This window comes from Pholcus phalangioides, unplaced genomic scaffold (genome assembly GCF_987345545.1).
Source record: "Pholcus phalangioides strain wild (caught in Gottingen) unplaced genomic scaffold, Ppha-v1.0 ptg000004l_1, whole genome shotgun sequence".
Lineage (NCBI taxonomy): Eukaryota > Metazoa > Arthropoda > Arachnida > Araneae > Pholcidae > Pholcus > Pholcus phalangioides.
This window is the reverse complement of record NW_028301597.1, coordinates 18684503-18700995: the sequence shown is the minus strand read 5'-3', so window position 1 is coordinate 18700995 and position 16493 is coordinate 18684503. Positions and strand designations below refer to the sequence as shown.

The 16493-nt window shown below is 33.7% G+C and overlaps 1 protein-coding gene across 1 annotated transcript in view; it reads right to left on the bottom strand.

Moving 5' to 3' along the window:
• Positions 1 to 12008: 12008 nt before the first annotated feature.
• Positions 12009 to 16493, bottom strand: part of LOC149086700 (mannan-binding lectin serine protease 2-like) — a 59552-nt gene continuing 55067 nt past the window's right edge. The window contains exon 8 of the mRNA XM_089231058.1: positions 12009 to 15267. Within this exon, the coding sequence (XP_089087184.1) occupies positions 15111 to 15267 (157 nt within the window). The 3' untranslated portion in view covers positions 12009 to 15110. The remainder of the gene's footprint in view (positions 15268 to 16493) is intronic.

The window sequence follows — 16493 nt, the reverse complement described above, 5'->3', positions numbered from 1 at the left end:
ACTTTACAAGAAGTTGGCAGGGGTAAGAAAAGTATATTAATCAAAAGCAACACTCAAAAAATTTTTGTAAAAAAAGTCAGTGTACTTCCATATGTATTCCTTTTGTTGTCCAGATGAAAAATAGCCCTATGACTATATCACGGGAAAGCTTGTACCACACACTGAGTTTGAGATTGTTTTTTTGGACAAAAAATTTAATGGGGGATTTTCTCAGCCCCAAATTTGGCTATTATGCTTATTTGTTCTGTTGGACACATTGAATGTTGCCTCAAGAAAAAATTATCCCGGAATAGGAATTTGGTTCGCTGTCAATGAGAGCTAACATCTCCATAGAACATTTTATGCTTTCTCCTATGATGACACCAGTTTTCCTCTTTGTTTACTCATAACAATGGCAGCATACATAATGATGCTTTCAGAAAATTTGTCATCAAACTCTGAGTTGGGTATCTAAGTTTTGCTAATATAATCATCCTACATGACATTACTGATTTCTTATTGCTGTTTGAAATTAGGGACATTCGATATGTACACCCTGTAGCATTTAACTTTCTATCAGGGCAATATGGATTTTATAACAGGAGCACAGAAGTAACTAATCCCTGAGATGAACACAAAAATCAGTCTCATGGAATTGAAATTGAACTGAAACATTTGAGTTTGTTTCAGTTTTGTATTGGAAACAGTGATAATTGAAACTATAAAAACTATATTATACTGCGAGTTCCATATGATTCCTGGAAAAACTGAAAAAAAAGCATCAGAGTTGAAACATTGCTTGCATTGTTGTGATGCTTCAGTAATTTAAATACAGATCTTCAGCTGTGCAAATTTGAATCTCATGGATCTGTTTTAGAATGGATTTCATTGCACCTGGTGTTTACTTGTCAACACACTGAAGAGATATATTTCTTTAAATATGTGCTGTATGGATTTGTTTTTGAGAAATATATTGAGGGATTTAAACAAAAATGTTTCTTTTCAGTTACGGTATTTCATCCAAGTAAGAATCTCAAATTGTAGACATGTGGATGTATTTGCCAATTTTGTTTCAACCAGATGTGAATATAGTACATGATTTTCTTCAGACTTTTCTATAATTTTCCATATTTTTAAGATTGGTTTCTTTAGTTATTGCGGTAAAAAAAATACCCTAACTCTACCTTTCCAGATAAACTGTGCATATATTCCATTTCAATGAATTGTAAAGTTATGATGGTTATTGTAGAATTTGAATATTTTTAAACAGCTGACTTATGACTAGAGAAGTGTAAAGTTGGTTGCCATTAAGTGACTGCAGCTGGATTTTGAACATTTTAAAAGAAACTTGATTTCATAGTTCTGAGAAATTTCTTGTATATCAAAGATGTGTTCATATTTTGGAAGAATATCATTTATATATGTTGAGTATAGTGTGCCTTGAGAAACATTAAATTATAATTGTAAATTTAAACTCAATTGTACCTGCCCCATAAAGGGCCAGTATATTTCAAAGTACCCATAGCGAAGAGACTAAAAATCTGCTTGACATTCAACTCACCATCAGATCGATCAGCCATGATGCAAAACATGTATCCTAGATGACTGGTCAATGTGATAATTATAACACTAACTGTAATACAGTCTTGTATATGCACCCACACTCCTCCAAAGCAGAATATGCCAAAATCTGTGGCATATAGTGCTGAACAATCAGTGCTACTGCAGGACAATCGGGAAGAGTTTTAAGAAAATTGTAGAAAACACACTATTATGGGGAATTTTTACCACAGAACATTTCCAGTCAGCAGAAGGCTCATTGAAGAACAAAGCAAAACATTCTGCTTTGGGGGCCCACACTATGTACAAAGACAGCACAACATTGAGCATGGAATGCATGCTCAATCTCTTATTGTGTAAGCCTCTTCTCTGAAATTCTTAAATTAATTGAATTTTATTTTCCTTATGATAAATGTATAAATGATGTTCTTCCATTCACATAGCTATGCAAAGGTGCATTTTTAGCACATCTCACAAACCTAGTCATATTTTGGACGATTTTTTTACAGTAGTATGAAAAATTTGCATTTTATATTACATATATAGGAGCTGTATCAGCAAAAGTGGTGATAATTCTAGTAGAAGTTAATGTGTATTCCATGTAGTATTATTATATTAGTATAGCTATACTTGTGCTTGGATTTTTAACTTTCCAATTCATAACAGGCAAGCTTGCTTTTACTTGACTACCGGTTAGCGATACTTGCTACCATAAAATTATATTCTTTAAAAAAATTATTTATCAAATGTAATTTCTAATGGAAAAAATCAATGAAGATGAGAGAGAGAATGATTATAACACCTTCCACATTAATAGTCGATTGGTCTCAATCAAATTTTCTTGTTGGCACATAAGTAATGCTATTTGTTAATCTGGCATTTTAAAACTAAGTAGATTTATCCAAGAATCATGAAATCTGTTGTTTCACTTTAATTACTTATTTCAGTATTATTACACAAGTGTAATTAACAATGCAGTTCTAGTTCACGTTCTTCCCATGCAATAATGCACGTTTTCTATAATTGAAAAAAACTTGTTTGGTCAGATCAGTTTGGCTAAAATTTTCCATTGTTTAGTTTTTTATTGGAAAATGTTATAAACTTTTCTAAAGGATTCGTTGAATTAGCTAATGTAACGAAAAAAATTAAAACTTAAAAAAAAAATCATTTTTATTTATTATTGGTTAAATATCGTAATAAGAGCAACATGCTGTTGAATGATGGGCCTCTATGTGTTACTTTAAATTTTTATAAATGGAGCATACTAAACTAAATCTGTCTGAATCAAAGAAATTTTCTGTTCATCATTTACCATTTGGGAATTCAATTAAGGCTTTTTCTGTGTGTTTTCAAGTGTTATCGTTATAGACAATCAAATCTGATCTTATAACAACCCATTTTAGTTTAACTTTTCCTTAAATGCACTCATAAAGTTTCTCATTTGATACATTTTCAGAAAAATCAGTCACATTTAAAAACTGGTTATTTAAAAAAAAGTAGCTAAGATAAAATCAAGCATATAAAGGATGTTAACTAAATTTTAATAATTAACATGATAGGATCACCTATTTATATATTATTCAAAAAAGTTTTTTTGAATAATAAAAAACTTCATAAAGCTTAACTTCGCCAGTTTTTAAATGTTTATTTATTTCTTTTATACATAGCTAAAATTATTTTAAAATGTCTTATCACACACACACTTAACCCTCTCGTTTGCAAATATTGTTTGATTACCATTAGTAGTTGTAGTATTAGAGCAAAATAGCCTAAGTGTTCAGGTGTAGTGATACTCAAAAGTACTGTCAGAAAATGAAATGAAATCAGTTTTGAGTGTTTATTGTTTATTTTGTCTAGATTACAGGGAGTTCCAAAGTCAAGTTTTGTTTTTAGTCTTGTTCTATATACATATATATAATGCATACATGTGTCTATATACATAAACAAAAATTCACTGAAAAATTAATCAAATTAATATATTTCCAATAAAAGATCACATTTTAAAGTATATTTATGATTCTCTACATTTGAAAATCTACGTAAAAATTTCAAGCTAAAAAATTTTATTTAAGCTTTCGAATATTAAAATAATAAAATTTTGATTCCCTAGCATATATACGGAAATTTTGATCCATGTTCCATCTAAGCTGCCTGCATGTATGGCTGAAAATGGTTCACCTCACACATACTTTTTACCTCACTATAGGGGAAATTCACTGTATTGTATATATAGTGAAACCTCACTACAACAATACCCAGTATAACGATAAATCCCTTTACAACAATATTTGTTTATAAATGCCTACAGTATAATGTCAAACGACCACCTCTGAATATAATGATATCTCTACAATGATGTTTTTCTTGGTCCGCAAAGTATCTTTATACAGAGACTTCACTGTATGTAATAACATTTCACTATATTAACATAAAGCACAAAGTAATAGACCCGCACTTATAAAAAAAAGCATTAAAGGGGTACATTGTGTGTGTGCCATGTGTGAGTTCACTCACCTTGGCAATTTTTTTTTGTTACTCTTCATTAATGTGAACATTGGATCATCATTGATGCTATGGGATGTTATTACAAATTTCAGAAGTCGAGTGAATAATTTGATTATGTAGCTATTAGAGACATAGAATAATATATAATCGGGAATTACATGATCAGTTTAAGTACTTACCGATAGCAATAAATCATGAAACAGTGTCTCATTTGAGAAATTGTTTCTTTGTCAAATATCATATCCAGGAGATTACTGATGTCTGTCAGCAGAGTGGTTAGTATGCAGCCCTTTGAAAAGGCATGTTTGCATTGGAATCCTGGTAAGAGCATATGGATGTGTTTGCAGTTTGCTTCCATGCTTCCAGAGATGGTCTCATCTGTTTCTAGAACCATTGATATGTAAAATGAATAGAGGAGTAGATCAAATATTCAATCAAACTTTTGAGCTTCTGATTTCTCTGCCAAATGGTGCTACAATGAATCATATTCAGAAAAAATATATCTCTCATGTTTATTACTTATTGCTACAGAAATTTCAGTCTTCATTTCCATGGCTGCCAACATTCAAAATTTTGAATTTAAGATATTTATATTTTTTCCCGGTGAAAATTCAATTGAATAACAATCATAACTACCTCTATTCAGAAATTTAAATTTTTCTGAGCTGAGTGAATTGTAATGACTTACTTTCCTTGCTGTTAAGTCATACAGGGAAAGCTCAAACTTCCCATTCACAGTGTAACTAATAATCGGTTTTCAAATAATCCCATCTGCATTATCCAATGCTGATTAGAGTATGAAAGCTTTGATGAAATCATTTGGATCAATGCGGAGACCTTGAAAAATTGCGCAAAATTTTTTTAATATATATATGTGTGTGTTGGCAGTTATGTACTCATTCTAATTTCCAATAATTAAAATACATTGAATGTTTTTTCTGGATCGAGTCAAAGAATTTGGTTTTAATGTGTGCAAAAAGAGATGTACATACAAATATATATAAATATTATATTACTTGTGCCTTTTGTGATCGAAAAGAATTCCAACTTATGAATGTGCTTTTGTTTGATTGTTTATGTTAAATGGATATGATGACGCACACTGTTTTTCATTAATATTCAAATATAAAGTGACAGTACATTTTTTACATGGATTGCTCATTCCTGTGGTTATCATGAAAGAAATTTTATTGAATGTATGTATCGTGTTTTTTTAAATAATGAGTTGTATTTATTCCATTATACATAGGCTTGTGTAGAAATGCAAAGATAATGTGAAAACTTTTACTAGCTGTGGAAAAGTTCTTGATTTGTTCTAACATAATTTGTGAAAGCTTGTCTGAATAGGAATAATCGCATCTTATGCAAAATATTTAATTTTTTTTAAAACAATATGGATTTGTAAAGCTGGCTGTATGTCTAGCATGAGCCGGTTTCAAATAATGTAATATTTAGCTCTAAGATTTTCTGTTGCCAATCAAAAATGTAATTTTTTAAAATAATTGTGAATCATTAATTTACTATTATTGCTATTGTGTAATATATATATATATATATTTTTTTTTTTTTGAGCATGAGTTCTGTAGTTTTGTATGCCAGAGAATATTTTGCATAAGATGATGCAAAAAATATTCAATTTTCATTCTGCCATAGTTTTGCTTCTGTACAGCAAAGCTAACTGAACTATTTTGCTTTATGGCAAAACCTCTCCAAGAAAGCCATCTCCGTTCTTCAAAAAACCAGCCATTTGGAGAAGTGACCCTTTTATAGAGGTGTAGATGTTAAATATGTGTGGGAAAATTTCAGACACAGAAAATTGGCCCTTCAGAGCTATCATTATCAGTATGTACAGAGGTTCACTGTATATACAAATATTTTTTGTCTTGTAGCTAGTCAGTAGTTTTTGAACTCACAAAAATGCTAGTATTATATCTATGTGTTTTATTTTTGTGGCAATTGCATAATCATGATTTCATTCAAATCATATGTAAAAAGTTTCAAATCATTTATTGCCATAGCTACTTAAATTCATTCAAGTATGCAGTGAAACCAAAAATGATTTTATTTGTAGACTTCTTGTGCAATATTTTATTTTACTTCATTCAGATGTATCATACGTTCCTTTCACGTTTGTTTTTGTCAGTGATGTCATGTGTAAGGAAATCTAGTGAAAATTTTATGTAGACGGTGTGAGATTTAATATGGCTCCAAGAATCATTCAATTTAGTCACAATATTTTAAATTTTTAGTGATTATTTTAGTCATTGGCTTTATTCGGCAAACTTTTATTTTATTTTATTTGGCAAACTTTAATTTATGACATATTGATGCAATGCCTAATACTTGCGATTGTACGATTTTGTGTTTCCTCATATTATCCTGTGTTTAATCTATATATATATGCATGTATACATTCTGTAATGAGATAGTGTGTTCTTAGCTGTCTACAGTCTTAACTGCCTATCTGAATAGTGTAAATGTTTCGGAACATTTTGGTGAAGGGATAGGGAGAATATTTAAAGACTTTAAAAGCAATAAAATCACTGCATACTTCATATGGGACATCACTGTGTTCGTAAATGAGGTTTTTACCTGCAAAGCACAGTTGTACTGGAGAAATAAGAAGGAAAATGGCACTGGTGGAGATGGAGAAAATTGGTTACCTTTTTTGGCAATGAAAATTACACAAGATTGGTGATGCAAGTGCAAAAATGAGGGTAAGTGTGTTTCGCAAATAATATCTGATAAATGCATTTCCCCATTTTTGGGCTTAAAAACATTGCCATTCATGTAGGGAGATTGAGATGGTTTTGATTTTTTTCTCAGCCTATGTATGAAGGAAAGACTTTTTTCTGGATATTATGCCCAGGTGAACTCGGAAAGAAAAGTTGACTAGTTTCCACCAGGAATCGAACCTAGTCCTCTTGCAATTCAGGCAAACACACTATCCATATAACACCACAGGAGACATGATCATTCCATCCTTATTACTATGGCTAGACTACTATGTCTCTACTTCAGTGCATCATGCTACAGAGTGTAAATAATGTGGAATGGCCATGTCTTCTGTGGTGTATATGGATAGAGTGCTTGTCCCCGAATTGCAAGAGGATCAGATTCAATTCCCTGCAGAGACTACTATTTAATCATACACATTCCTCTATGGAATTTCTAACGAATCAGTACATGCCAGAATGGGTGTTCCAGCAGAGACTAGTAGACTTTTTTTTCCGAGTTCACCTCAGCATAATACCCAGAAAAGTCTTTCCGTCATTGCCATTCTATGTTTATTTCTGCTGGAGGTCAGATACCCTGCCATAAACTTTCATTTTCAAAGTATTGTTTGCAACAAAATAGCACGTACCTTACAATGTGTGTAGAAAACACCATAAATGTCTGAACTGACTTTTTTCTCTTAATTTCTTTTTTTACCCCTTCATTAAGACATTTTAAAAGTTTCATAGCTTTCTGATGAGCAATTAAGGCCGTGGACAGCTCTGAACACAATAACTTCAATTATAGATGCCATGCATTTGCAATATTTTACAAATGATATTGCATGCTAATTTGACTGCCAAGATTGTTGATTATATAATATTGATATTCAATTAAACTAATCTAAGCTTTTTTTTCTTGTGTTGTTGTTAGGTTGAAATTATAAATTGACAAACTTATGCCATACCGTTTGATGTTTCAGCTACAAATGGTATTTCCCCCCTATTTGTGATGATGTCTCTCTTAATGAATGTTTTTATGTTACCTTTTCGATTAACATTCATACAAATATGTAAATTTCTGTGATACTTTTTTAAGTGCCTAAATGCAAACAAAAATGATGATGATAATAATTGCATTGACTTATTTTGGCACATCTGTTGGTTAATAGATTATAAATGAATTTTTACAATACGTTGTTGAGTATGTATTTTGAATATGTATTATGATTTTTCTGTATTGAATACTATGTCAAGCTATGATGTTGAAATTTGTTAAACTTTATCTCATGGAAGCACTATCAGTTTAATATTTTCAAGAGTATTTAGCTGTATAAAAAAATAATAATTACTGGAATGCATCAAGATTTGTATGTGTTTTTAATTATCTTTAGTTTTATATTCAAGTTGATTTAATTGTGTATAAAATAAATATGGAAAGCTAGGATATTTAGTAATGTTGTTAATGATGATTTGTCTCGTAATCAGAAGTATGAGGGCATTTATGGCAGAGAGTTATCTGTTCTATGAAATAGGGTTTATTCATTCCTGAAACTACTTATTGCACAAGTGCATGAATATCTTGTCTTAATGTGAAATTATGACTTTTTCCTACATGTATTTTCTTTTATCATTCATTCAATAATTCAATCTATCTCCATGATTTATTCCATTCACTGTATCAGTATCATTTTTGAACAGTATTGAACTTATATGAATTGTTGAAATGCAATTAAGTTAATGCATTTATAGAATGCTGGAAAAAAGGAGTTTTGTGAATCTAGTCCTCATGCCATGTTTAAAAAAAAAATTTTTATTTAGTTTTGTTATTTTTTGTCAAAATTAATATCAAATTTGATGTTTATAACTAGATTTTTGTTATAAATAATTTTTTATTATTATTAAAGTAATAGAAACTGGAAAATTTTTCATGTTCGTGCGCACGTGCAAGGGAAATATTCAGATGAATTTATAGAAAAGCGTATAAATAAATCTGCTTTTTCTTGAAAAAAAATAAAGGAAAAATCGTTTTTTCTTTCAATCACATGCTTTGTAACTTCCCAGCCATAGTAAGTAAAATAATCTAAATGCGCTCAATAACAATCTAGTTCGTTAAAAAAAATGAAGAGAAGATGAAAACGAATTTCCTCACACAGTTTGTTCATCGAATCTAACTTAGGATTATTTTTTATGTAGAGAATATACATATATATAAATATATATAAATATGCATGGGAAATTTCATTGATTGCCATCAAGAATTGTAAGTTTTTAGAAAAATTCATAGAATAATTAAAAAAAAGCAATACATTCTTTTTGATTTGTCTGTATTTTATCAGTATTGCATTTCTCTTTGTGATTGGCTTATTTGATTATTGGTGTACTTTGTATGCAACTGTGTATATCTAAATACAGTCTTTATGCCCCTATTTTATTCATTTCTCATAATTCAATGATGCTTCACAACTTTCTAATTACCATTTTAAACAAACCACCTTGCTTTATTATGGAGTAGGGATTCCCAAACTTTTTGTTTCATTGTTCCCCCCCCCCATTTCGGAATTTTTTTCCCTTTTCCCCCACCACAATAAGTTAACCCATTGGATCCTATGCTATACAGTCGGCCCCCCCGTATTCGCGGTTTTTTTTCCTTCATTGGAATTTTTTTTTTGGAACACTCAGCAATCGTCATTCACGTGTTTTGTTTACAAAATTTGAGTTGTGCGAGTTTAGGATGGCCCATTTTTCTAGTGCTACTGATAATGCTTCTTAAAGACAAAAAAAAGTGCAAGGCTTACAAGAAAAATTGGATATATTGACTATGCTTGGCGAAAGTAAGTCAATTGCTGCTGCTGTGGCCCGCCATTACGTAATCTACGGTGAGATATATCAAGAAACAGGAATCTGAAATTCGTTCAGCCGTGGCTGTAGCTGCACCTGTGGCAGCGAAAACTTTGCATCGCGTACGGGATCCATGTGTTTCTCGTACAGAAAATGCTGTTTTTTGTGAGTACAAGACTGCTACAAAAAGGTATTCCAATTGATTGTAATATTATAACTGAAAAGGCGATAACATTTTACACTTCTGTAAAGGAAAGGGCTGGTTACTAAATACCATACATTTTCATGAACGTCCCTTAATTTTTTCCAATTACGAGTTCGTTTTCCCCCTCACCTCTAAAGAATTTTAGCATTGTCACTTTTTTGATATAAGCAGAGATTTCTACCCATGCCCCCATAATGAATTTATTGCTTGAAAAACAAAGATTAAAAGGATCGTCCTGGCTGGATCCATGTCAGCGAGAGATCCATGTCAAAGAGATACGGGGAATGGCATTGCCCCCCCCCCTCCCTCCCAGTGTCAGTGGTGGAGCCAACTGATATAATGTATATGAATTAACATAATCATTGTCTCCCCAAGTCTATCTTCGCCTATACTGTCAGCCCTACACATGTGAGGGTCATGGGGCTGCCTTTAATTTTTTTTTAATGAATTTTCAAATCTAAAATCTTTTTAAGTAGATAAGGTAGCCCCTATGGTGTGGTACTGTCATGGCTCCCCACAACTTACAGCAAAGCCTCCCTAAGCTGAGATCGTTGATGAGCCTCCTCGATAGTGAAGTTATAGCGTGGAAAGAAAAAATTAGAATCTTCCCTGGCTTGAGCCATGTCAGTCCCACTGTTGGAGGAGGCGGATTATACAGCTGTGTTTTGAATAATACGGATGCTAAAAGTGTTACAGCACTTGTAGGGCGCAGGGGTACTGTGGATAGTCCCTATTTGACAATCTAACCTCATTCCCATGGGCAGACCCGTAACTAGGATTTTTGCCGCCTCACAACATCAAAATTCGACAATTTTATGATGGCTTTCGTTATTTCCTCCTAAAATTGTCCCCTCCCCGCCCGAGACAGTTGCCTCCCTCCTAGTTCTGGCTCTGCCCATGGGTGCCGGAACGTGAAGATTTTGGGAACCCTTGCCGTAAATGAGGAATACACAACCTTCTCCTGTCCGCGGGCCAGATATACGCGGTATTTCTGTCGCTCGAGAGCCAGAAACTTCTATATACCGAGTGACCATATAATCTCTATTTCATGGCACATTTTAGCAATTTCGGCCGTCGCAACTTTTTTTTTTATAAAATGTTCCGGTTTTTCCTTAATTTTCAACAAGGCTTAGTTGAATTTTGAAATCAAGAATTAGGATTATTTTTATGGCTTATGAATTACATCATTTGATCATTTTTGTCGCACCATGGTCATTTTCTGCTCACGAGGGCTAATTAGGCCGGGACCTACAATTTATTACCGATTCCGAACGGCAGGCTAGTTTTTTATACGCGCTAACTTCTCGATGGGGACTCCCTGCGGTAGAAATTTTTTCTGCGGTCATGTCGCCGTTTTCCTTGTACCCCTGTGTCAGGAAAGTTTTCTGATAAGGACGAACTGGGTATCGAACTCGCGACACCTCTAAACATCCTTTTGTACATTAGGTGAGTCGACCTGGGCTGTCGCCCCTATAAATTCAGGCCCGTCATTTGGGGGGCCGTTGCCACCCCCTGGCTTTTGAAATACACTAAAAATGGAATATATATAAAATTATAAATACATATTGAGTATATGTTCTTTGCCCCCCCCCCCCGGAAGAAGTTGAAATGACGGCCCTGTATAAATTACACCATGGTAATTTTGACTAGCATAATTAATTATAGTCAAACGTATTCATCTCCCATATTTGTCAAACATACGTTTCTTGGTAAATTACATTGTGACTAACAGTAATCCCATCATTTTTCGCGATTGGCGATTTTTCAGCAGTTTTAGCCATAGTTGGCAACTTTCTTTGCATTTGACAGTTTTTGTTTTCTGCAATCGACGCCTTAACTCGCTTTTGACGCTGTAACGGACAACTTTATTTACCTTTGTCAATTTATCTGTAACTGGCAAATTTACTTGCCCTTGACACTATTTTTGGCCATAAATGACCACTTGCTTTTGCCACTTTTTTGTTTCGGCTGTGATCGGCAACTTCGCTTGTCTTGATAGAACTTTTTTGGCGACATCTCGGTATTTTTTATGAAAGAAATATGGTCAGCTTATAGGTATATTTATCGTGTTTCCAGATTTTTCCGTACAGGAACAACTTATGCTGGCCAGAGGTTGTGAATCCCTGCGTAAATCATGATATGATTAAATCTTGAAAAATCTGAAGTACCACGAAAAAAACCACCCAAAAAAAAACTAATTCCGTAAATAATACTTTCTTTTTTATTCAGCACAAACGTCACACATTTAAACAGAAATAAAATGAACATATTCATTTTCTATGTACGAAAAATATGTGTAGAAAAAAAAAACCACATACATATCACAAAAATATAAATTCTTCTGTACAATGTACATTAAATAATAAAACGGAAAGACTTGAGAAACTGACTAAAAGTAAATTAAAATAATATTCTCTCTTTTCTCACTATGACAATACGATACTTTTAAAAGCTTATATATACTAATATGCGCAATACATATGAAAAATCGTGCAATATCACTTTTTTTTTTATTACTAATTGAATGTCCTATAAAAAAAAATAACTCAGTGCCCGGGATATACATCTTAGTAAAATAAATTAAGCTCATTTTGCCATCCGGTTTTATTGCGAGGACAACGAAATGATCGTCGATTATACAGGGTGTCTACGGGTGAAGTTTCGATGTCCTTAAATGTCTGCAGCTGTAACTACATAACTAAATTTTTGGAGTTTTAAAAGAAGGGATGAAGTCATTGAGAGAATCATCAAAAACCGAAAATCTTGTAAACTCTCTCTGATTCTGATAAGCTAATCAGATAGTTCACATAGGTTGCACTCCAACCCACCCGTCAGGGGAAGCAGACCGCAAATTGCCCCAAGGCGACATGCCCGAGTTTTTGTCGGCTATAAGATACATCACATGATTACAAAAATTATCACGTCAGTAAGGAAACGCTCTCTAGTGGCGAATGTTGGAACGGTTTTTTTTTTACTTGAAATTTCTTCATCTCTTCCAAGACACGGTGCTGTCTTAATACACGGAGCCAACTGGACATTTCTCAGAGACCTTTAATTTATAGGGGGGGGGGGGGAGAGAATTAGGCTATTTAATTTTTCTGATGAATAGTTACGACTGTAGACAGCGCATAACACAGGAACTTCAGTTACAGACACCCTCTATACGATTTGTGCGTGGTGGGTATGTAAAAACCATAGACTAAAGATATAACTCTTTACTCTGTGGTAAAAACGAAGGTTGATCCAAAAAGAAAGCTAATGCGTCTATAAAATCCCACACGAGGGTGCAGTTATGGTCACACTAAGACGCCTTCATATACATACGTATAGAAAGGCGTATATATATATATATATAGCTTCGCCGTCTTCTCAGGTGATAATTTGACGTTTTTGACCGCCAATTACTTACCGAGCTCTCCGCCCTAAGGCCTGCTTAGCTTCCTCCGCTTCTCTGAAAATATGCCACTGGCCCATGACAAATGGTTAAGGAGCCACAGAAGGGTTGTCAAAAAACAGCACAAATGTGAATAAATAAAGCATTTAAGAAATACGGTGGAAAAAGGTGTGCTACTTTCAGCACTGCGAGGACAACTTAGAAGCCTCGCGAGAGGGCTGTGGCGTACACAAGACCTATCTGTGGAGCAGCTTCACAGCGTGTGGAGATGACGTTATTTACAAAATTTCTGTATTCTAAATTTACTCAGAAATCAATTTAACCTCTTAACGATCAAGGATGAGACATCTTCAAATGCAAATGGAAGAAATTCATTTCAGCTCTCCCTGTTGTTTTTTTTTTTTTTTTTACCTCTTTTATCATCATCGCGAAGCTTCATTGTAACTCCATGAATTGTTTTTTCTCGCTTCTCTTTCTTTCTACACTCCCGTTCAGTGATTTCCCCACCACCACATTTAATGTATCTCTCCTATAGAAAGAAATAGAACAATATGGAATCTATATACTGCACTAATATTTTTCCCCTTCTATATTTTTAACATGCGAACAAGGAAACCAGTTTTTTTAGTTTTATCGCCGATATTTCAAATACAGATCATCTAAATCGTTTCCAAAAAGCCTGTACGTCGGAGGTGGGGAGGATGAATGCAGTGTTTCCTCAAAGTGTGAGTCGTGGCGAGTTGGAGATATTGATTTGTGTGTCTATTTAGGCTCTGAAGTGGTTCTTTTATAAGTGAAAATATCTACCACAAACTATTCTGGGGAGCCGTCGATGAAAGTTTGAGAACCATTGGGTTAATGAATAGAAAGAGCCTGAATGGAGGTTTCGGTTAAGACAAGGGGCGCAAGAAGAATATACAGCATATAGTCCAAACGGGAGTGGAGGACGTGTGAAAAAGTTTAAGAAACACTGGTACTGTATAACTGCTTCCACACGCGTGGGATTTTCTATTTGTCCTTTTGATCTACAAATTCTCACATATTCATTAGCTGCTTGGGCTTTTCGTTATCGGTCTTTCCTTGCGGATTTGCCACCAGTGAATGTCCTATTGATCAACCTGCGTATTTTTCAAATAATATCCTCAAACCTTACCAGGTATTCATTGGTCATTCCAGAGGCTATTTCGAAATTATGGAAAAATATGCTATTGTTCAGATATGTGTTTTCTGGAGGAAAATAAATTAGATATCGTGTCGGAAAAGTTCAATACAGGACTGATTTGCCATAAATTATAACCATAAATAATATTTTCCCCTCTTTTGAAAGCTTTTTAGGTTCCTGAATATCTATTTACAATGACGGAACGCTAATGCGACATCTTGAAGGAAAACAAAATCCAATCCCAGACAAGAAACATAAGTGGTAGGTGACTAGGGACGATAAGGTCCAGGTGGAATCCAGACTTATTCATAGATATGGAGATTCCTTGGAGTAGGAGAAGTTCCCTCTTCTTTAGGGTGACGTCTTCATTTCGCATGACGTTATACATGTTATTTCAATCCTTTCTATATTTAGCGTGGACATCGTTTTGGTGTCGAAGATCGCTGTTGGAGAACAACACTGGCCGAAATTGATTAGTTCGATCGAGTCTTCTCATGTCATTCCCGAAGGAGGAGAAAACAATTAAAAGCTTAGTTGCTTTCTAAATTGATCTTCGCTGTCCCAGTGACTGAAACTCGCCTTCAACATCGGTCTTGAAAATTGGGGGAAGGGGAATGAAATGAGATGTAACGTGTGTCCAGGGAATTATGAGAAAAAACAAAATATGTTGGTCAACGAATATGAAACTTTTAGCACACAAAACCGTTCATATCACTCTCGAGACTTCATCTCTCCACCAAAGAAAGATCACTAAAGGTCGGTTATCAGTACCCTCGGAGCCACTGATGGGACCGGTGTTGTAGCCGATACTGTTGGTATCGTCGGTGCTGAAGGCGCTGCTGCTGGTGGACTTACGGAAGTTGGCAAAGTGCTGCTCTCTTCATTCGAAGAGCTAGATTTTCTCTTTCTGGAAAGAAATTATGAATTCATTTTTATTTTTTTCATATAAGAGTTTATATAAGAGTTTCGACGAAGAGTCGTATCTCCAACATAAAAAAAATGCTTAAAACGTGTTCAGAATTCAGCCTGTATCCTGGTGAGTGAAAATGAATTGTGTTCCACAAATGAAAATTCTAAATTTTTATACAGTCCACCTTAGGTGCCGCCCTGTCTCTCTTGAGGCCAACGAAAAAAATTCTATGTGCGATATTCGCCGAGATATTAAATTTCAAAATCAAAGGAAAAAGGGAAAAAAACAACATAAACACTAACGAAAAACGCTTCCTCCCCCCCCCCCTATTTATGCTGTTCTTTCTCTACTTTTCTCCGTTTTTTTAAATTCAGGTATTACAATGTCGCACTTAAAATCATAGACTTTTTTTTTTTTGCTTCTGGAGAACCAGGACAACTTTCTAATTGGAAGTTAGAGGACAGAGGGACCGTGAAAAATTTAGAATATTCATTTTGTGACACACACTGTATTTTCACTCTCAAAATTGATACAGGGTGATTTATAGACATGTTCTGAGCATTTTTAGAAAGGAAACCATATACCTCTACGGCGAACGATTGATGAAATAAAGACCGCACATAAAGGACACCCTTCATGAACAAGTTTGTATGAAAATCAAAAGAGTTCGATAAAAGGAAAAAAAAAATTAAGGTTTATTGAAAATTTATGTGAAAATATGAAAAATGATCAGCAAAGAAAAAAAATGGAAGAATTCTTATGTGATAGGCTGAGCTCGAAAAAAAAAAAGATCAACGGGGAAAATATTAAAATTTTAAACTTTACTTAAATCAAAAGAAAATATCAATTAATAAAATTTGCTCCTTTCTTTATTGTATTGAAAAAAATTCATTCAAAGATTTTGGATTAAAGAAATCGAGAGAGAGAGAGAGATTATTGAACTTCTTGATTTTTATCACTTTCAAATCTTTTTGAAGTCATTTAATTTTTTAAAACTTGGGTTATTTTAAAGGAAAAACCCGCAATAATTTTGATCATCGGTATCTCTTGTCGTTCAATTGTTGCGGGGAAACTTACTTTCGGGATCATATAAGGAGGTGAAACTTCCATCAATTGACAATTTTTGGTTGGAGACCGAACGGAATTTTTTTTTTTTTAATATTATCCCCCCCCCCCGAATCATTTTCAAATTCTACTTGAATTTTGAAATGAAACAGAATTTA